We start from the raw sequence: 23,175 nt of genomic DNA on the forward strand, positions 1-23,175 counted from the left end.
ATAAAAGTTTAATGTCTAAATAATGTCTGCCAAATAGGATAACGGCTTCATGAAATGTGGCGGAGGGGTTTGTGTCTGTTAGATCATGATCATGTCTAGGGCTGCACGATTAATCGCATGCTATTCTCACGCGCATTTCGTCAGTAAAGCCGGTTCCCTGATTACCGCTAAATCGCCATCACCTGCTTTCAAATGAAGCGGCATTTAATAGACAGAGCCGTAGGTCACTGAAAAGCCACGCAATATCGCGTTCAAATCGTAGATGAATCGCCTGCGATAATGAACGCGATATTGCGTGGCTTGTCCGTGAACTACGGCTCCGTCTATTAAAAGGCGCTCTGTTTAAAAACAGGTGATGGCGATTTAGCGGTAATCAGGGAACCGGCTTTACTGACGAAATGCGCGTGAGAATAGCATGCGATTAATCGTGCAGCCCTAATCATGTCCCTGTAGTCTGAATGCCTTTATTTTTTTAATAACATTTTTCACAGCAAACATATTTACTTTCAGAGGAAGTTCTTAAAAACATGGTGTTGTCTCACAGGGTTCTCACCATGCCACCGCAAAACATTAAATGCATTGAAACAATGGCAGGAATATAAAGTGAAAAAACACACAAGCAATAATGTAAAATAAAACTACATAAATTATTGTATTTTACATTTTGATATTTTGTGCATGTATTTATTTGGCTGTCATCGCATCAAGACATAACATCTCATTTGTTTGTGACTGTTACTGAATCAATATTCAAGTAATTTCTGCTGAAAGGCAAAGATTCAACTTTATGTATTTGCTGCAAGATCCCATTTCTATCAAACATTTTATTGGACTGTCTTGCTTTTAAAGTAGACGTTTTTATTTAGTAAGCTCAGGGATGGCTTGAGGGTGAGTAAAGCTTGGGCTAATTTTCATTTGAAAATGAACTAATCCTATAATGACAGAAATTTCATTTTTGTGTAAGCAAACCCTTTAAGGACTTTAGTTAGATTTTACCAGAAAGTTTTATTTTTTATATTATTTAATATTTATTTAATATTATTCATATTTCAGTTTGTCATATGTAAATGTAAAACATTTTGTGTAAATTTTAAACTGCTGTATTTTTATATTTTTTTTGTTTCTGTTTTGATTTTTATTGTATTTGTGTCATTAACTCTTGTATGACCTGTAACTGTTGCCTTGGTACTGAAGTACGGGACGTTCTAACATCCCCGCTGTATTTTTTTTTATATTGTTTTTTTTAGAACAATACATTTTCCTATATAATATCAAGGAACTTTTCCCAAAGCTTTCGGTGTTTCTGGCTGTGTCTCGCTTCCTGCCCCGCTGTGCATTTTTCTGAGGAATCCCAACTTTAGAAACAAGTAGCAGAAGTTTATTTTTAACAGTGTCCCCAAATCGTAATCATTTGTGATGTGCATTTCGACATAGATTTTTTTAAAAAAAATAGGCTCTTTTAGAAGTTAAAAACTGTATTTTAAGTGACAGTGAATTTGCATGTTGGTGTGTGTCAGATTTGGAGAAATGGCTGACAGTTTAAATCTTAAAGATCAGACAGAGGGTGCAAAATGATTTTAAAAATCTAAAATCTCGCTCTTTTTAGAGCCAAAAAACTTGGCTAACATAAGAAAAATGATGAATTTATTAAAAACTGCAACATTTGAGGACCAGCGCTTGAAGATCAAACTTTAAAACATCAGAATTTGTGAATTCCTTAATTTAGGACAGTAAATCTATTCGTCAGTTTCTCAGTGGATAATGTGGATCAGTGGTATGTTTGTTTCATGCACAGCAGCTCTTAAGTTTCAGGACTGCTGCTGAGATCAACATCTGCTGATGAGTAAAACTATTTCCATCTTTGATAAAATCCTTTTATCCCCCTCTTGTTTTGGAGTCTTTAGTCTGTTTGGTTTATGTATCCTAAGTTAGCTAAAGTGCGCTTTTAAATTGTATGGCAAGTAAAGACAGTGTACTTAACAGTACAAAAGAGGAATCATGTTTGACGGACACTTGTTCTGTTATTGTCTTAGGCTGATGATCTCCAGGTTAATGCCTAGTGAAAGTGCACCGGAAAACTGTCTAAACTATTGCGTCTGTTGTTGTAGTGTTGTCAAAAGTACCGACTTCGATACCAAGTCATTTAAAAAATGTGACTCTTTGAGCGCTGTTGAGCGGATTTGTAAACGCCTCTGATTGGTCATTGTGTTCATGCACTCAACAGATAAGTCTGTTCCCGTGTGTAAACTTATCTGTGTAAGCGCTCAGTAAAGAGCGTCATTGATGTCTGCTTACAACATGTTTTTGAAGCGCCAATCACAGACATATCTGATGAGCCGTGAACACAACGGCCAATCAGAGGTGTTTACAAATCCGCTCAACAGTGCTCAGAGTCACATTTATAAAATTTCAGTACTGACTTGGTATCAAAGTTGGTACTTTTGACAACACTAGTCTGTTATGTGAATGTGGATGTAATGGATGCTTGTGCTCTGGATGAGTGTGTCATAAAACATACATTACCTTTCAGAAGTTTGGGGTCAGTACAATAACACTTATTCAGCAAGGATGTGTTAAATTGACAACATTTATAATGTTAGAAAAGATTTTGGTAGCACTTTATTTTTCGCATATACAATAACTGGGTATTAACTAGGTACAACCCTGAACCTACCTCTAAACCTAATCTTAACCCATGTAGTTACCTTGTATTATTCAGTACTTTCTTGGTCAGTACACTGTAAGTACATTGTACACAAGTGCTCGTACTGTACAATAAAGTGCAACCAAGCGGTTGAACTGTTAACATTGAAAATCATAATGTTTCTTGAGCAGCAAATCATCATATAAGAATGATTTCTGAAGGATCATGTGACCCTGAACTTTGATTTACAGGAATAAATTACATTTTAAAATAAAATGAAATACAAAACCCTTATTTTAAATTGTAATACCCCAACCTCAAGTAACCCCAAACTTTTGACCTGTAGTGTGTTTTGAATCAGAAATAAAATCTTTCAACAATGCCATCAGAAATGAAGATAAAATCACAGTTTTTTTTCCAGCTGCTCAAGCCAAGTGCCTTTGTGTAAACAAAAAAGGAAATTAGCCTGTAACAATAAGACAGGACTTTTATGTTGATTGTTTATGATTGATCTTATTCATAAATTTACAAAACTGCACCAGTCTGACAACATTTTGAGCCAGGCTTTAGAGCTGTGTGCGTGAGTGTTTGTTTGTATCAGTGTCAAAAATAGTTGACTTGTTTCTGCTTGTGGCCTTTTGAAGAAGATCTGTGTCCTCCAGAGGACACGTCTGCTGCTGTGAGCGCGTACGAGTTGCGACGGGTGCGTGCAGTGCAGCGGCTGTATGACAGGAGGCAGAGAATGGTTAAGGTGTCTGTTGGCGCTCTTGTGTGCCAGTGTATGGCTACTGTGTCAGCGCAGGGCACATCGCCGCAAACGACAGATGTCCCGTGTGCCACAGGAGGCTTGCGTTTAGGAGCAGATGGGGAGAGAGGAGAGCTCCCTCTTCATTTCACTCAATGGATCACATGAAAGCCTTTTATTGTCCTGTTTTTGTGTATCCTGTACTTCCCTCTTTTCTTCATGAGCTCACTCTCAACTGCTTTACCCTTTATACTCCTCCCTGATGCACACACACACACACATGTAGGAAGAGCAGATTACTTGTCCCTTCCCTGTTCTCTCCAGCCAGGTCCCTGTTGGCTGGGGCTTCTCAAATGTTTAGATGATTAATGGGCTCAGAAGTCTGAAGGCGCTCGCTGCCGCCGCCGCTTTCTCATCCATTCCTCCCATCCCCCCTTGTTCTCCTCACTTTCCTCCCCTCCCCAATCCCATCTATGTTTGAATGCAGGAGTGTGCACGCACGCACACACACACACACACACACACACACACACACACACACACACACACACACACACACACACACACACACACACACACACACACACACACACAGAAACAGTCACCAAATGCCGGTGAGGGTCGTCACAGCCTCTCAGAGTTGTGCTTTGTCACTCGGGCAGCTGCTGTATTGTCTCAGGCGGTGTTGGAGAAGGCACGTGCTCTCTGGGTGGAGGGATTGCCGCTGGTTGGCCAGGCTCTGGCATTCTGCTGCAGAGGGCTTCCTGACAGAATGTGAAATTGGAGGATGTCTCTTCCTCCCCCCAGCAATACACACAGCCTAAAGACATGGAAAACATACAGATTTCCCAAACACACCCACCCACACACTTAAAGGAGTGGTTGAGTCCTGTGATGGGGCAGTAAAAGTGAGTGCAGATGGTCGGACTGGGTAGGTTTACCTGGAATGTGAGTGGTTGAGGTCAAAGGTTAGGGTTCCTGTCCCCTCTTGTAGTAAGGAAGCATTGTATGTGTGTGTGTGTGTGTGTGTGTGTGCAGGTTTTGCTATACTTGTGACCAGTGTTAATTTTGACAGCAAATTTTGATTTAGTTTTAGTCATAGTCTTTTGACTAAAATGCCATTTAGTTTTAGTCTTATTTTAGTCATCGGAAATTGTTTTAGTATTAGTTTAGTTTTAGTCGACTAAATATCATAAGATTTTAGTTAAATTGTAATGCATAAAGCATTTCTCTAACAATACACAGAATCCTATACACTGATATAGGTACATCTGATATTCCCCAAACTGTTTGTTCACCCAACTGTACTTTGCTTGCCAAAGCAGACGGTTTTTGACCGTTCAAGTGCAAAAAGACACGAAAGAGCAAAATTCAGCATATTTCAGGGATTGACACACTTATCGTTTTGTTTAAAATTTTATTAGATTTGATTTTTAGTTTTAGATTTTTAATTTTTTGTGTTTGTCTTTTAGTTTTCGCTTTTAAATGTCTAAGTTTTTATTTCTGTTATTTTAATACCTCAGGTTAAGGTAAAGCTTAGAAACTAGATGAAATAAAATAAGTTTACATTTTTATATATTTATTTTTTATTTCAGTTAGTTTATTTCAAATAATGAAGATTTCTTTGGTTTTAGGTTTAGTTAACTATAATAACCCTTATACTTGTAAAATATATTGAATAATATGTCAAATAATGTTCTTAGTCTTTCCTTCCTGTGACAGAAGATATAGTAGTTTACTATGAATTAAATAGAAATTAAATTAAATACAGTTTATTGTGTAAACAAAATAACAATAATGACCAGGAAAAAAATAAGAATTATAAACCATCCCGAAATACACTGTGACTATTATTCTGAAATGTCTGCAGCCTGCGTTGTAGCCTATTGTAGTAGCAGGCTACTAATGAGGGAGATAAATATGCATTCTTACAACCTACAACACATTACCATATAAACATAGTGTAGTAAACATTGTCGTAATTCATCGACATTAGTTTATAAGCAATCTCTTGGCATAAATGTGCGCTATTCATTAATTACTAAGCAGTCTGAAGTGCTGCTGCGTGAGCCTGTAGAGCGCGCAACAGCGCCGCGTTTCCCGCGGTTAGATCAGCGCGTTACACTTCAAATGTGCGCATCTTCCACACAGGACAGCATTCCTGACTGGATATCTTCCCAAATCGTCCCTCTCTTTCATTTTCGTCACGTTTTTATTCGTTGACGAATATTAGAGTAGATTTTAGTCATAGTTTTAGTCATTCAAAACACATTTTTATTTAGTCATCGTCTAGTTTTCGTCCATGAAAAAATGTCGTTGACGAAAATTATTCGTCAACGAAATTAACACTGCTTGTGACCGCCAAATGTCCTCCCTAATATAGAGAAATACCTTGATAGTCAGTTTGTCTTCACTACTTAAAAATGCCTTACGTTAAAAATGTGAACCTCTTAACTGGTTGTATGAATAAAGTTTGCTTTAGCAAGCACCAGTAATTAATTAGCCTTTAGAAGACTAATGTGGCATAGTTGTAAAGTGCAATGTTGACCTGTGCTCATTTAGGGTGAGTTTGAACCCGACTTATTTTTTTTCCCCCTCTGTACTACAAGTACAAATGAAAAGTAGCAAAAAACGTAAAAAAGACAGAGGTGACTGAAAGTGTTTTTATATCTGAGCAGAAGGCGAGTAAGGGTTTGGGTTTAGAAAGCAGCTTACACAGGATTCTCCCCGTCACATCTGTTCATCGACATTGTATCTGCTGTTGTGATCTCATCTCTTTAGAGATCTGTCACTCTCACATGGCACACCCCAATTTTATTCTCACTGGCATTCAATACATGATAATTGCTTGTTATCTTCTAGTGTAAATCCCTCTCCCTTTTGGGTAAGAATGATTGTTTACAAGTGTCCTTTAATGAGGCAGAATCAAATCTACATGGACCTTTAGAGTAGACACTGGATTTAATTCGACATGAATTAATATGAGGCTTTAAGGGTTAGAAGTACAGCCTGTTCATGAGGTCCTAGGTCACAACACCTTTTTTTTTGGGGGGGGGGGATTCTTGGGGCATATAAATACATCTTTAAATTGTACTTTAAGCATTTTGAATCATCTTTGGTACAAGATTTTAAAAATTAATATTCCTCTGATGGACTAAAATAAGCATTTAAATCATTTCAGAGCAAATACGTAAATATTCAAATGCATGTTTTGATCAAAAAAGGCATATAAATGTTGGCAACATGTCGATCTATAAACCTTAGTTGTAAATGTTCAACTGTTGACTAGAGTATTCAGCTTTGTCAGTCCCTGGAGTGTGTCGTTCCATTTGGGATCAGGTTTTTTTTATTTATTTTTTTTCCTTCCCCTCTGTGACCTACCAGTTACAGGAGCTCACAAGCTACTGCTCTTCTGTTGTTCTCTCTCTCGTAACACTTTCCCCTCCATCGTGCGCTGACTGTCAGCATGGGTGACTGTGACCGCTGTGTAACTGGGTGGTCCTGAACTGAAAGTGATAGAAAGTGAGGTAAAGGTGGCAGAGAGGGAGGGGGGTGGAAGGAAATTAGCCTGAGTCATGATGATGATGATTAGGTGTCTGTGGACAGATGGTGGGTTAATGACATCAGGGAAGAACACAGTTGATGTAGTCTGTAGGTCTTTTGGGGAATGAGAGGTTGTCCCAGTCTGTCACACAAACATTGTGTAATTCTGTGCTTAAAGGAGTAGTTCACATAATAATAAAAATTGTCATATTTACTGTGTCACTGTTAAACTCTAGAGCACCATACATTGTAAAAAAATAAAAAGTTAACTTAAAATATCAAGGCAAGTTGCTGTACAGCTTTTTTGAGTTCTCAACTTTTGGGCCAAGAAGTTCACCTAACCAAATTTACTGAGTAAAGTCATATGTCTCTAAACCTATATTGTTTTGTTCAGCTGATAAAGCTTTTATAGTTAAAAAAATCTATAATCTGTTTACTTAATCTGCCTCGATGTATGTGTTTTATTGAAAACGTTGTTTTTTTTTTCTAGTTAACCTGTTAGCCTTCACCCCTCGCTTTTGAAAAAAGTGGCATACCTGAGCTAAAACGGATACAGTTCATGAAGCCTTTGCACTAAAAGCATAAATATGTTCTCATTTGAAAGCAGACACTTGGCAGTTTATTGTAAAGTCAAATCTAGAAATGCACTACAGCTAAAGCCACATGCCTGACCATGTTATATTTCAAATTTGAAGATCTTAGGGGCCGTTCACACAGAACGCGTTTTTCTATTCCATTGCGCTACTTTCCCATTGTTTTTCTATGTAAACACGCGCATGACCGTTACACTCGCGTCTCGCGTCTTTTGCAGCGCCTCACATGAGCGCCGCGTTTTTAAGACACCGTGTCAAGTTAAAAGAATTTCAACACTTACACGCAGCGCAGCTCATCAATGTCAGTTCCAAAACAGTGGACCAATCAGAAGAACTTGGAGGCGGGGCAAGCATTGCGAGTTGGCATGACAGCTGTTTTAAATAATGAAAACATGGCGGAGGAGGCGCTCATTATTGTCTTATTTTCTTTTTTTCCATGTAAAAACTTGTATCTGTAAATTCTGCAGTTTGCCTATTTCTATTATTTCCGTTATTGTCGTTATTGCATCACGTCTCAAAGGCGCGTCTCGAGACTCTCGCGTTCTATGCTGCGCTTTTTTAAAAATCACCACGTTTTTAGACACAAAGACGCGTTCTGTGTGAACGGCCCCTAAAACTCTAAAGATCTTGAAGATCTAAAGTCTAAAACTCTTTCTTCTATGAAATGTTTTTCAAAACCATGTCATGTGACTTTATTTTGAGAAGACTCTAAAATGCTAACTGATATTTATTGCCATTTTCTAAGCAAGTGTATTGTCTCTATTGTTTTGTCTTCCTTGCACACATTCACACCTCTCCAGCCTGGTTATGACTCTGATTCTTCTTTTGTCTCTATTATAATTACTGACGACTTTCTATTTCTTTGATCAAACTTCTCACTCCACCTTCTTTGGGACTGTATCAAATGCCCTTCTTGAAAAAGGAAACATTACAGTGAGCTTTACTATTCAAAATTATTTATAAATTGTTACATATTCGCTCCTAATATATTGATAAAAGCAATGTCGATTAGCATTGCATTATAAACAATCTGTTTTTATGAAAATACCTGAAATGGCTTGAACACAGATAAACCATATATCATTGTAATTATGTGTTTATAGTCTCCAAATCAAGGTATTTTGGGTAATAATGTAATAAATATTACTCCCCTATGGAAATTTGATGTAAACATATGAGAATCTATCAATATTTCTCCAAATGTGCACACTTTTGAACTAAAAGCCCTGAGAGAGATTGTTTTGTCAAGCATTTTCATGACGACTGTACAGGAGTTTTTTTCTGAATGGATGCTGCTGATGCTCATTCATATTAAAGGTGTCGACTCTCTTTCATTTTTATAATTTCTGACACAAATTAAGACATAACTGTCACCTATGTTTTTCAGAATAAAACAGAGGTCAAATACTGAAGCTTGAGTTTTAGTTCTTTTTAATGATGTATAGTTTGTCAAGGTAATTACAATCATTTACACTAAAACTAATATAAACAAAGAGTGCTTCAGTGCGTTGGCATCCAGGTGACGCTTAAGAGGGTAACATTAAAACAAGGTTATGAAATGAATCTATAACTGCAGGCTTGAAGTTTTGTTTGTCACTGCACACTACAGGTCTGAAGCATCTTTGAAAACCTCTTCCAACACAATAGCAAAGTTTGCGATGTTAGACAATGTGCTAGGGACATCATCTTCATTTACAATAAGAATCCAAAATTTATCCCTCTGGCCTGTCTGTCATCAAGTGTCCTAAAGAAACAAAAAATACATCAATATCACCTTACATTAACCCATCAAATTAACATTTCTTAAAGGAATAGATTGATCTTTTTTTGCTGTAATACTAAACATTATTTATAGCATGCCTACCATCCAATAAATTGCAATAAGCTTTGTGCTTTAATTTTTTCACCTGCAACAATGTCTGCAATGAAGTTGTCACGTCACAAATTTTAAACAATAAGTATCATTTTGGTGCACTTTAATGTGGCACAACAGATGGCTGTAGCTGTTTGTTTAACCAACATGTGAACAGATCATCTCTTCCTCTTTACTACTACTTATAGCTCATTCATGTTTATATATTAGTATAACTTATGAAATGTATCATCTCTCATGTAATCAAGTTTCAATCATGTAAAACGTTCATAAAACCATTTGAGAGCAACCTCCCAATTTCACTAAATCAATTTTGAATTGGACTGACCAACCATAAATAAAAAAATAAAAAAATAAAAAAAAAATCAATTTGGTGTCATGAAGATTTGCATCCCCATTAGTAGGGGTAGGAATCGGAGGGTACCTCACAATATGATACGATCACAATAAATGGCTCACGATAACGATATCGCGAGTCAGCGATTCTGCGATAATCGATATATCACTAGACAATCCTATAGTGATACATCACGATATCGGTCTTAATATGAAAACAAAATGCAAGTGAAAAGGTTAAGTGCAGGTTAACGGATAAATCCGATCTTCAGTTCCTGCGATTTATACATTTAATAGAGTTCACGTCACCGAAAGCAAGAAATATGAGGTGCATTTTATTGACCATCAGCTAATTTTAAAATCAAAGAACGCAATAGGAGAGAGCGGCAACAGCACTGGTAAGGTCTCATTACTTTTAATCAAGATAATTGTGTGTTACGCGTCTGCGACTTACTTTCACTTTCATATGCGGCAGTTTGCGCATCAGCTTGCTGAGCAGATCTGCGGCGATGCTTGATGCAGTAGCGCTGTCATATCTGAAACTGATATGTAGTTTCAGACAACCAGATGCATTTAGACTGATGCATAGACAGTTTTGGCTGGAATGCGTCCCAGACCATCTCCTGAAGTGGTTTGAGCGATCTGATTTAAATCCGTCTCAATTGCGTTTCGGAGGGCATTTAGACCTGGTCTTTTCACGATCGGATAGCTATCCGATCAGAGAAAATGCATGAAGTGACCAGGTGCAAACAGACCCTTTGACGTTCTTCACCGAGCGCTTACACAGATATACACAGGCGCTCGAAAGCAGGCGTCTATCAGCGGATCCCTAATATATGCTTTCAAATGCTCCCGTGTATATCTAAGTGCTCGGTGAAGAACGTTAAAGATGTCTACATTTGTCACATCAATGGTATAAAAGTGCGTCCAGACTTTGATACGATTCTCGTATCGCACAGAGAAGGACGACGATATATCGCCATATCGATATTTTGTCCTACCCATTAGTCACTCAAGGTTATGTGGCAAGATGTTTTCAAGGCTTTATTCAGCAGAATAAGTAAAGCAGTGCAGATGAATCTTCACAGAGAAACAAGGGCAGACATTTCTAGGACTGTCTGCTTTTCTGAGTCTGAAAAATGGGTACCAAATGAAAAGACGAGATTAATGGATTTGAAATGTAGTGTTCTTTCGCAGTGTGTAGTGATGTGGTATCCTAAGTTCCGCTTCCTAAAAACAGTATAGGTCTTCATCGTCCTGCAAATGAAATACCAAAGGGCTCTGATAAATCTATATTTTAGAGGTAACTTTGTCGTATGACTGTCATTAACAGTTTACCTGCTGATCAAGCTTAAAATAATCTTTCATCTCTTGTCAATAAATAAATAAATAAATAATGCTTTTCTTGTCCTGTAGAACCTGAGTTGTCAGGTGTGCTGGTGAAGTTGCTGCATATCAAGATAAAAAGGTTTTGGGCAGTAACATTGTTTAACATGCTTAACATGCCTCACAACAGGTGCTGTGTCTAATGTATTTCTATAGGTTTATATCATAGTTCATTTTAAATACTAAGTAATATTGTAGCTTATTAACAAATAATTTTGTTACATGCTGTAATCAACGTTCTGCTATTGTTTTATTATGTTTGAATCATTTTAAAAAATAACTGCAGTATAAAGGTTTACTTTAAATGATGACGTTTGCAGTCTTGTGTCTTTCTGTCGACTAGTCTGGAAGCACGTGTGATAGCCTAGCCAGCTTAGAAGGACATTAAATTTGTGCAGATTTAATGCAGCACATGCCTTTGATCTCCGAAACATGAAATGTATCGATTAAAGCCTTGTAAGCATCTGTTAAAACCTAAGCTAAAGAGTCGACATTAGGAATGTCAAATAACCTGTACATATAGTTGTACATTTTATTTTAGTTTAAAATAAGTTTAAACAAAAGTAAAGTTAGTATAAAATAACAAGTGACAATTTCAAGCTTGTTTAGTGACTCTAACTTACTGAATGAATACCTCGTGTTCAATTTGACATAAAAATTGTTCTCGATAAACAACAAACTTTACAAACATTAACATACACTACCGCTCAAAAGTTTGGGATCGGTAAGATTTTTAATGTTTTTAAAAGAAGTTTCGTCTGCTCACCAAGGGTGCATTTACTTAATTAAAAATACAGTAAAAACAGTAATATTGTGAAATATTATTACAATTTAAAATGACTGTTTTCTATTTGAAAATATTTTAAAATGTAATTTATTCCTGTGATGCAAAGCTGAATTTTCAGCATCGTTAATTCTTCAGTGTCACATGATCCTTCAGAAATCATTCTAATATGTCAATTTGCTGCTCAAGAAACATTTATTGTTTACAATTGTACAAAATATTTGTGTACAATATTTTTTTTTTTTTCAGGATTCTTTGATGAATAGAAAGTTCAAAAGAACAGTGTTTATCTGAAATCTAATCTTTTGTAACATTATAAATGTCTTTACTGCCACTTTTGATTGATTTAATGCATCCTTGCTGAATAAAAGTATTCATTTCTTTAATTTCTTTTCAAAAAAATAAAAATTCTTACTGACCCCAAACTTTTGAACGGTAGTGTATAACTGCAGAATAAACATTTTACTTATTTTGAATATCAGTTTGCAGACTTGTTAACAGTTAAGGAATAATTTTGAGCTCGTTTCCTGACTAATTGAATTGCTTCAGGCTCTATGCATGTCATAACCAATGCTCTAGAGTTAAGTTGATATAAACAAAACTTCATTATAAATGGTTTAAAAAATTAATTTCTGTAGTGTTGAGAAGAAATCCTCCAACTTCAAAACCAACCTGTATCTTTGTCAACTTGCATTTTCAAATCTAATCGACAATTAAAAATAAGTTGATCCAATGATTTTTTTTGATTTTCACTTGTCAACTTTTCAGTTTTTACTGTCCAGTTAACTAACAGATAATGATTCCAACTTTTTGCAAGTTGAATAGGGTAGTTGCAGACTATATTCAAAGTCTTCTGAAGTTTTACAATAGGGTAACACTTTACAGTGAACGAGGTCTCATTAGTTCATTTTAGCTAATTCATTGAATAATGTGAACAGTTACCATGAAATGAAAATTACAGCATTTAATTTAGTAAAAACGCAATTGTTTGTTTGTTTGTTCACAGTGCATTAATGTTAACAAATTCAACTTTTGATTTTAAAAATGTTAGTAAATGTTGAAATGTACATGACATCAGATTAATAAATGCTGTGGAAGTACTGTTCATTCTTAGTTCATGTTTACTAATGTAGTTAACTAATGTTCATGAATTAAATTGCAACTTTCTGAAATGACATCTCATGTCATTTGCACTTGTGCATGTTTAAACATCAAGGTTTGACTTCAGTGAGATAAACAGCCCTTTAGTTCTCATGGGTCTCTTGTTTGAATATGTGAACGAGTTGCAATGAGTTGCGAATGAGATATGAGTGCTGTGGAAAAAGGAATGTTGTTGTTTTTTATAATGATTTTTAAAGTGAATAATGACTTTATGGCTTCAGGCGACTTGTAATACAGCACATGAGTCATATGAATGACTTATCTATGTTCCATGAAAGACATCGTCATTCAGACGTGAGGACAAACATATTTAGAAACACATGAGGAACAGCGATGACACAGTTTTCATTTTGGGTGAACTAACCCTTTAATAAACCATCATGGCTGAAACTGCGCCGCACTAGACTCAACACGAAGAACCCTGATGCATAATAAACGTTCAAAATTTCCACACCAAACTATATCAAAGTTTGTGAGTCATGCACCAGTATGGAATTGCGACAGCGCTGCCTCGGAGAACACACACAAAAAAAAATCCTACTACTAAAATCAACATCCTCTCGCGTTAAGCGAGTGGTATCCAAGAAGTATTTGTGTTTTATGGAGGTGTATCCCTGTGTTGTCCTCTAATTCATCCTCCCATGGGTCCACTCACTCACCGTTTCCGTCTACTCCTTGTAAACCCTCCCATCTGAGCTTCAGAGTCTCGCACATTCGTGTAGTTTGGCACGGAGGGCAGTTCCTGCGCGCCGGTTGGGCAGCCCCAGTGTGGCTTGTTTTTTTGTGCCGGTGCAGTCTAGACATGTGTGAATGTGTGCGGCGTGTGGAGAGGCAGCAGATAAGGCGGCCCTCGGTGTAGTGGGGGGAGGCAAGCAGAAGATCGGTCTGAAAAGAATGAGTGGGGGAGGGTGAAATGGAGGGAGGAAGGGGGTGGGGAGCTAAAGGTGTGTGTGTGTGCTGAGAAGAGACAAGGAGGCAGGAAGAGAGAGAGAGAGCGAGAGAGAGAGGGAGGGAGGGAGGGTGGAGAGTGCTCGTGCTATTGATGGGGAAAGAAGGGAGGGGTTAGAGAATGAGCAAGCGCTGGAGAGAGCCGAGGGAGGGGTGTGTGGGTAGAGCCTCTTCTCAATGAGGAAGCGCCAGAGCCATTTTCACTGTTGAGTAAGAACACGCTGCTCTCGGCGAACGAGTGAGAGAAAGAAAGTGCGCATTCTGGGTTTTACTTCGCTCGTTCTTCCTCTCCCCCGCTTTCTGGCGCCCCGCTGGAGGTGGTTTGTGTGAGGTGAGGCCTCGGGTGGACACACAATGGGGCGAAGTGCCTGTGGCAACTGGGCCGTTGTGCTGCTGACTGGGGGAGGGTGTAGAGAGCCGACCGGCGCACAGAGCTAACAGATCCAGCCGGCCTCAGGCCTCTGCGCCTCTCTCTCTCCCTCGCCAGCGAAACTCCGATTAGAGGCTTCTCAGGAACCACGAAACCTTTCTCTCAGGACTATGGTGGACTAACTATGGATTAACATGTATTTGGCGCAGTGGATTTTAGGACACATACAACGGAACTGGAGATTTGAGAGCGAGAAGTTGCTGTGTTTTGGGATCGAGTGACGAACTTTTCTTGCCTTTAGTTCCCTTTCTGTTTTGCTTTTGCTTTTGGTCCGAGAGGAACTCATAAATGGATTACAAAATGCATTCCAAGTCCAATGATTTGCTGGATTTTCAGACGCTGGATGCCCTTTTGGAAAAAATTGCACATTGCTCTGTCCCTGTTAAAAGGTAAAACTGATAAGCTTTTTGTGAATTTGCTTTTCTGAACATTACACAACTAATCAGCAGTGTTGTTTGCTAGTTCTGTATCTCTTTTTTTTTTTTTTTGTAGCTTGCTAGCTTGTACTTTACTCCTGATGAAGTTAGTTAGTATTTTCAGATTTTGTGGTAGTCTTTTGGTTTGAGTTACTCGTTTTTGGAACATTTTCTAGTCGTCACTTTGTAATATTTTTTTTTTTTTGAATATTGTCCTTTACTGTGAGTTTTCCCCAGAATGGCCTCAAAATAGTGTTTTAAAGGGTGGCATTGTTGGTAAGAAAGCTAAAAGCCCCGAATAGGCAGCCTCCCGGAGGGAGAGAGGGGGTGTGTGAGTGAGCAGGGGGAGGGGGTGGGATTTTCAGAGGAAGAAGGGGGTGGTGTATTTGTTGTGGCAGAAGGAGAGGGTTCAGCCGGCTATGATTTAGCAACTTTAGTGAATGCTCATCTTAGATTTATTGCAAATATGCATATGTAAATGATTATGACATTATTTGGCTCTTTTAATTTCACTGCTGATATTTCAGACTGAAACATACCTGGGGGAAAAAAAGGTTTGTAGATGTTTCCCAATGCTGAAAATGACTTTTTAGTGGGTCTGCGTTTAATATAGAGCCACTTGTCTCTTAGGAAGTTTGTCCTTGTTTATTTAATCTATTTCTGTGCTGTTCTTAGAATGGACTGTTTAAGTTCCCAACGTCCTTCGCTCGTTTCACCTGACAAAGTGCTTCAGGTGCACTTAAAGCAACTCAACTTGCTTTATATTCTTTAAATAGACAATCTAGCTTGGGTTTGCTGTACTAATGTTGCATTTTAGTGACAAAACGCTCCCATGAAACTGCTGAATATTCTGAATATTCATCTACTAAACCTCTTAGCATAACAAACGGCCTTGACACTTGTGAATGTATGTCAAATGCGAGCTGGATGTTCCCACCCTGAAGTTTGAGTCGGGAGAGGCATGTGGAACAGTTGCAGTCGGAGAGCTGCTGCGGTGGAAAAAAGTTCTCCAGTCACATTGCGCACATGCCTACCGTGTGCTGCGCTGCCAGTGCGCTCCTGGCTCCGTTCTCCAATAGACATTTGTTAGACCCTGTTCGGAGTCGTTTTAGGTCACTGATCAAAGAGCTAGAACAAACACAGCACGGCACAGCAAATGTTCAAGCAAGGAAAAAACACCTCTGTTTTGTTTGTCAGAGTTGCCCATGGAGTCCCTGCTGATGTTTGTACAGATTAGTTCCCTCCACGTCGAGAGCAGTTTGTAACACACAAACACAACAAGTTTCTTTCTGCTGGCAGTTGAAGCTGAGATGTAGGGAAGAACAGCTCCCAGGAGTGCCGGTGAGACAAAAGTGTGAAAGAGGAGAGGGAAGATGGATGAGGGAGGTGGGACTCTTGGCCTGAGCAACTGACTCGGTGCGGTTTCATTTATTATTTATGCATATGCTTTCAAGCAAATAAACCTGCTGCCCCGGTCCTGTACCTAGACCTCCACTGGGAGCCTGGAGCTTTCTGTCCTGAGAAACTCCCAGTATCAGCATAAATGATTAATTGTTTACTTTCGGTAGGGATGCAGCCATTTTGTTTGCTGTCGGTTTTTACACCCTCCCTTTCATGCGTCACGGTTGGGCTTGGCTTGCCTGTAGAACCAGATTTCCTGGTGTGTGCGCGCTCAGGTTCTCAGTAACCAGAGCTACTTCCTCCCTCACACACATTCCATAGTGGTATGTAATGAACTGTGTCCAGTTCAGAGGTCAATTTTTATTCCACAGGGCAGGAAGTTTAATGCCCCAGGACAGACAGTGCTGCAGTTATTAGGTGTGTTTAGCTTGAAGCGGCGCTGTGCAGTACCGCGTCATCAAAGCACTGCGAGAGCGTTTAGAGAGCAGGTGGCTCTGTATGCTTTCGAATCGCTCTCACGGTGCTTTGACCTACCCTTCTAGGTAAAACGCACCTTGTCACTCCTTGGTGGTCATGGTTCATCAAGTTCACATTCTTATTAGTACTGCAACCAACCTGATTTCTGTGCCGTTTCAAGTCTGTAAAGCACAGTGGCACCTGTTGCACTTGTTTAATGGATTGAAGTTTGGCAGAAAAATTGTCGGTGTTCACTTACACTCAGTAGTAGATGATGTTGAGCAGAGCCTAGGAGCAATGAAGAATTTCACAACACTGTGTGCACTTTTTAAATTGACAGTTTGCAAATTGCTGCTAAGTTGTCCAAAGGAAAAACATTGTAAGGTTATATTAGCATATTCATTGCTTGTATTATTTGGCGTGAATTTTGACCAGGGCTGAGCTGGAAACATGTTCACATAAGTTTCATGTGAACAAATTCAGGCTTTTAATAACGGTGGTCTTTACAGACCAGGCCCTTCTTGTGGAGTTGTAATGGCAGTTTCAAAAGCCATTGAACACACAGTTTGCTTAAATATTACCAAGTTAAATTATTGCTGTGATAGTTTCTCATGACTCTTTTGAATAGTGTTTAAGTGGTCACGGATGTCAAGGCTAACGGAATAAAGTTGTAAAATCAAATTAAACTATCAGACAAAACGAAACTGACAATTGTCACAAACAAATAATTATCAATAATTTTCGTACTGAAAATTATTCTTAAATTACGAAGAAACGACAAACATACAGAAGTCACACTCTGTGGCCTTCTAAATGTGTTATTTTTATTTTTTTTTATACCTGGAAATTGGAGAGTAATGTGCAATTACAGCTGGAGCTGGGAGGGTACACTTATTCACAGATGGAGAAATGTGTGGAAACCCTTAAGAAGATGGTTTGGACGTGTTTTATGCAGACTGCTATCCTGCATGCTGTCCAGCAAATGAGATGTATCTGGCTGTCGCTATAATAGGCGCATCTGAGACAGTAAGCGCATCGCATTCGCATTATACCTTTTCATTAACTTTTCATCACCTTTGCAGGTTATGAAGTTTATTAGCTATATGGGCGCTCTGTTTTTCTTCTTGAATACATTTGGACAAAATATCATGAATACTCAAGTCTTTAACATCAGAACGAGGTTAAGAACGAATTCATGTGCGTACTCGCGTGTTATAGGTGGAAAGGTAATAGGTGGAAATTTTTCATGAGAAGTTCTCCTGTGCGTTTAAGCATGAATTAATCGCGCTATTAATAGTGAATGAAACCCAATGCCGTTTAATCTCATGTAATGCATTGTCCATGCTCTGCTATCAGTGTGCAAGATATTCATATTTATTTTATTTTAGGTCATTTATTACTGTTCAAGTGGCATTGCAAAGAAATACAGATTAAATTTAACAACTTGTACCAGCCAAAATGTTTGGAATGGGGAAAATAAAATGAATGTATAGCTTTCCCAATGCATGTTATAGGGCAGAGGTTTTCAAACTGGGTCGCAGAGTGGGAAAGTGCAAAGTCATTTTACTGCAGCTAAATTTACATTTCAGTGAATTTTATTTAATTATATAAATATGCACTGCATGTTTTTATGGACATTTTATATACTCTTTAACATCAGTAAATGAATTTAAACTTAAATTTTAGCATTGAAATTTTACAGTTTTATTATTATTTTTATTAACCTTAAAAATGTGACAGAAATGAATCTTACAGTACTTGCAGTACTTCTGCCCTCCCTCAAATATTTTGGCGAGATTATACTTGTCTAAGTGGGTTCTGGAATGGAAATGTTTGGGAACCCAGGTTATAGGGGGACCTGATAGTAGACATGAAACATTGTGACATTTTAATTCGATTAGTTGTGCATCACAAATGAAATTTGTTTAGCTGTTAAGTGATATAAAAGGCATTTGTAAGATTTGCATTTCCCTTTTCAACGTCATAATCCCAATGCTAGGCTGTCACATTACAACCTTCAACCTCCTTGTGTCTCGTGAGGCCATTCAGTTACAAGCTTTGCATTTTGACAACTGGGCAAATCCATTGAAATGTCAACCATACCATGGAAAAATCAAGCTTTTAGCGAAGTTGAAAAAACTTTTAAGTCCATATTTCACACTATTGAAGTGGTCATGGATTTAAATACATTGCATTGTTTGTCCACAACATTCGAGGTATGCACCTGGTATTAAGATGTTTTGGTCAATCACATCACATGGACGACTCTAAATACAGGTGTAAACTGGGTGTAAATCATTTTGAGCTTGTCCACTTTCGACCACTTCCAGTGGTAGTCGAAAATGCATTCAACCGAATTGCCTTCGTAGTGTAAACGCTCATGGGTTGAATGTGTTTGAACAGCTAAAGGCTAAAGACGCCTACTCTCCGCCTACTGACCTAATGCGTAAAAATGATGGGAAACGCTAGCCAGATGGGATTTAAACGTTGTCGTCTTAAGACCCAAGTTTGGTTTGAAGACGAAAAACTTACCAAGCACAATGTTCTCTCATCATTCCTGATTTCTAACATGCGCTCACAGTGTTTGGCCTGGTATTGCGGCTGTCAGACCAGAAACAAAAGCTGCTGCTCTTTGTGTATGTGTGTGTAATATATATATATATATATATATATATATATATATATATATATATATATATATATATATATATGTATATATGTGTGTGTATATATGTATATATATATAATATATCCGTCGTCTCTGGGTGCGTTCATATGTAAATTGCGTGAGCTTATTTTGACACATACATTTACCTTCCCCTCGAAGAAATCAGGACAGAAGTGGTTGAAAGTGGACAAAAGAGACCAGGTGTTAATGGGAATGTGTCTCCCTCGTCTACTCGTTATCCGATTGACCAATACACATCTTAATACCAGGTGTAAACGGGGCCTTAGTGACCCTACTGACAAGATGACAGTTTCCATCCCAGTCAGTGTGGTGGGCTATCATGTCAGTCTAGACCAGCGTTTCTCAACCTTTTTCCTTTTCTTTTGATGAGTGAAAAATCCCACGGCACACCACTATGCACTAAAACAACAAAATTGCACGAACATGCATTGCTTCAAATGGCATATTAAAACTGGATAATATATTAATAGTAGTACTCACACTTAATGTAAAAATTTTGAGCTTTAGTCAGGTAGGAACACAACAAGGTCCTATATAGGTAGCTATATGTTGTTGATGATGATGATAAAACAAATTTACATATTGTCGCTGTTGGGTGGAAACCTTGTGTTTTCTAAATAATTAAACACTGTGTCATCAAAGTTGGTATTGTGACTATATATGTCAAACATGTGTATGTGTCATTACAATATTAACATTTTATGAAAATCAGATGGAGTTATGAGGTTGACCAGCAAATGGGATATATGGAATAGCTGCATCTGAGACAGTAAGCACGTCACATTCGCATTATACATTTTCAACTTTACAGGTTATAAAGTTTTTTTTTTTAGCTATATTGGCACTTAGTTTTTCTTGTTGTTAAATATGTTTTGACAAAATATCATGCTTTAATACATGAAGCGAGACATTTAAAACAGTAGCATATTGGCTACAACTGACTCTTCTTGAATGACTCTTATGTGGTCAGAATGACCCTTAAGAGGTCAGAGGAGCTTGATTATTTACTACTGATCAGATTTTGCCCAACATTTTCCCAGTGCATGACCAAGATTTGTTCCTGATTTTAGTTCTCAGTATCTGACTCATGGTCACTATGTCTATTGTGATGGGGCAAGTTTTTCCTGGGTTATCTGTAAATCTTTTTCATAAATGTCCTTTGTGATGTTTAATCCTGTCTGAATCAAACACATCTGTTTTTATCGTACAACCTATGTGTATAGTCTATATAGCAAGTTGTTTGTTTTTTGTTTTTGTTTTTTTACACAAAGCTTCTAAGCACGCCAGAGCAAGAGCACACTCATCAACGCGCTTCGATCAGGATACGGTTTCCTAATTTAGGGGCTGCACCCTTTGAAGGCCGCATACATCATCGAGGCAGTCTCATTTAAGATAAATAAGCATTAGATTGCAGCATACAGTATTTACACCTCACAATGGATATCAGTCAATTTTATTACGGTTACTTTTCTTAAATATGACATCCTTGATGACGTATGCAGCCTTCAAATGCGACCTCCGGAGGACGCAGACTCCGAAATGAGACGCAGCTCCTGTCAACAAAGGAGTGTGTTTTTGGTTGTGAGGGAAAGATGACCTTTTTCAGCTTTCCAAAGAACCCAGCGTCAAGGGAACAGAGGATGAAGTTTGTTTTTCCGGGGTAGCAACGGAGTTGTGCATGTATGTTTGTTCCTGGGATTTCGGTGACGAATACTTTGTAAACATGTCCCAGTTCGACGCTGGATCGTGGGTGGTGAGTAAAACTGCATCAGATGTCTGTGTTTTGTTGGCAGTCGGCGCTCAAGTGCATATAATGTAAACAACATGAACGTTTTTGTTCCCTTTTTTCATTTATAATGATGTCGCAGCTAGCAGACTATCTCTACGCAAAAGCTGCGCGCCCTCGTGACTCTTTAGCTCCGCCCACGGCACTAACGGCAGACACGCCTCCAGGAGCTTGGCTTTTTTCAGAAAGACTTGGCTTAGCGTGTCTATCTTTTATAAATATGATAAAACTGAAGACTTTTCAGAGACATGAAGGATGCAATACTACTCTACAGGTACTCAAGATTAACACGAGATGGACCGGTGATGGACCGGTGATGTGTAACAAATGCACATATACTAGTGTTTTCCATCAGCTGTGTCTGTACAGTTTGTCAGCTGCTTGGTTTCTATTTCTGATGCTCCTCATGTATATGCATGTTCAAACATGGATGAAGAGAGACTGATTGTGAAAGTGTAGAGTCATATGCCTCAAACTGTAAGGCAAGTTTATTTATATAGCACATTTCATATACACAATGGTAATTCAAAGTGCTTTACATAGAACATGAATTAAAATAATCATAAAACAATCACAACATATGCATAAGATATAAAATATCATGCATAAGAAATAAAAATAAATATTATTCCTGACTACCTGAATCACTAAATTCACAATGTGTAACATAAAAAGCATGTTGTCAGGTGAAACATCAGAACTCAAGATATGTGTTTTACACTGTACAGTGCATTACGAGAGAGTAAACGGTGAAATCCTGCACCTGATTGTCACGTTGCACTGCGTTTCCGTGTTTAGTGTTTGGCAATCTTGTTGTGTCTGGCCTGGTTGGGGCACTTTGTAATGAATATAAGTAAAGGATTAGTTCAGCCAAAAAGTAAAATTTTGTCATTTGTTACTCACCCTCATGTCGTTCCAAGACTTTTGTTCATCTTTGGAATTCAAATTAAGATCTTTTTGATGAAATCTTTCTGTCCCTCCATAGACAGCTACGCAACTGAAACTTTGACGCTTCAAAAAGAGATCCTAAAACAAATCCATATGAATTGAGGCTTTTATTTACATATAAACATTCATCAATGCACACATCAGTTGTGGTAAACAGAAGCTCAAGCATGTTCGCTTGACGTACAAGAACCAATGAGGTTCATTCTTGTGTGTTACGCAGCAAGTTTGAGCTTCCGGAAGAGGTTTGTTCTCACGAGTCAAGCGGGTTTGGTTGAGTTTGTTCGCTGATCAATGTTTATATGTGAATAAAAGCCTACATTTAATCTGTTCATCATCTAAAGTGATCGAGTCTCTTCAGAAAATTTGGACTAAACTGCTGAATTCATATGGATTAGTTTTACAATCTCTTTATGAACTTTTTGAAGCATCAAAAGTGGTAGTTGTGTAGCTGTCTATGGAGGGACAGAAAGCTGTCCGATTTCATCAAAATCTCATTTCATCAAAATCTCATTTCATCAAAGATCTTAATTTGTGTTCCAAAGATGAATAGAAGTCTTACGGGTGTGGAACAACATTAGGGCGAGTAATTAATGACAGAATTTTCATTTTTGGGTAAACTAACCCTTTTCTGAGGCAGCAATTACTTGAACTGGCGTTGTCAAATGTTTATGCCACAGTTAATCAATTTAGAGATGTCCGTTGTGTTCATGACCTAGTCTGTATAAAGTAGTTTTAAGCAGTCTAAGATGAGTTTTTGTTTGTGTGTGTACATAATGTGAGACACAATAAGTTTTTGATGTAAATTCCGTTTATGGTAATAATGATTCTTAATATCAATATCAACAGAAAGTCAACAATTATGATTTCATATTTAGTTTAGTTCTTTAGTTTCATTTTGTAATCAATGTCAGTGTAATTTTAAAATTATTTTGAAAACATTCGTGGTGTTTTTAGCCATGGTGTTTGGAAAGTCCCGTGAATGTTTTTTTTTTCTATAGTGGTCTTTAGAGTTCTTCTTTGACTACCACCTGAATTT

General features: G+C 37.9%; 1 protein-coding gene and 1 long non-coding RNA gene across 5 annotated transcripts in view; one reads left to right on the top strand and one right to left on the bottom strand.

Annotated features, from left to right (window-relative positions):
- The window catches only part of brd4 (bromodomain containing 4), a 65,818-nt gene that overhangs the window by 11,034 nt on the left and 31,609 nt on the right, over window positions 1-23,175 (top strand). For 2 of the 4 annotated variants that reach the window (XM_048188538.1, XM_048188529.1), the window contains exon 1: window positions 14,133-14,832. The exons of 1 other annotated variant lie outside the window; for it this stretch is intronic. In XM_048188538.1, coding sequence (XP_048044495.1) covers window positions 14,732-14,832 — 101 coding nt within the window. In that variant the 5' untranslated portion in view covers window positions 14,133-14,731. Of the gene's footprint in view, window positions 1-14,132; window positions 14,833-23,175 lie in introns of those variants that run through there. One more of the 4 variants, XM_048188523.1, reaches the window with a different exon arrangement.
- On the bottom strand, window positions 8,940-14,026 carry LOC125267183. The gene is made up of 2 exons (XR_007184631.1): window positions 13,725-14,026; window positions 8,940-9,269 (listed from the first exon to the last, which is right to left on the bottom strand). It is a non-coding gene; the product is annotated as an uncharacterized LOC125267183 (long non-coding RNA).

Source organism: Megalobrama amblycephala, linkage group LG1 (genome assembly GCF_018812025.1).
Source record: "Megalobrama amblycephala isolate DHTTF-2021 linkage group LG1, ASM1881202v1, whole genome shotgun sequence".
NCBI classification, from domain to species: Eukaryota; Metazoa; Chordata; class Actinopteri; order Cypriniformes; family Xenocyprididae; genus Megalobrama; species Megalobrama amblycephala.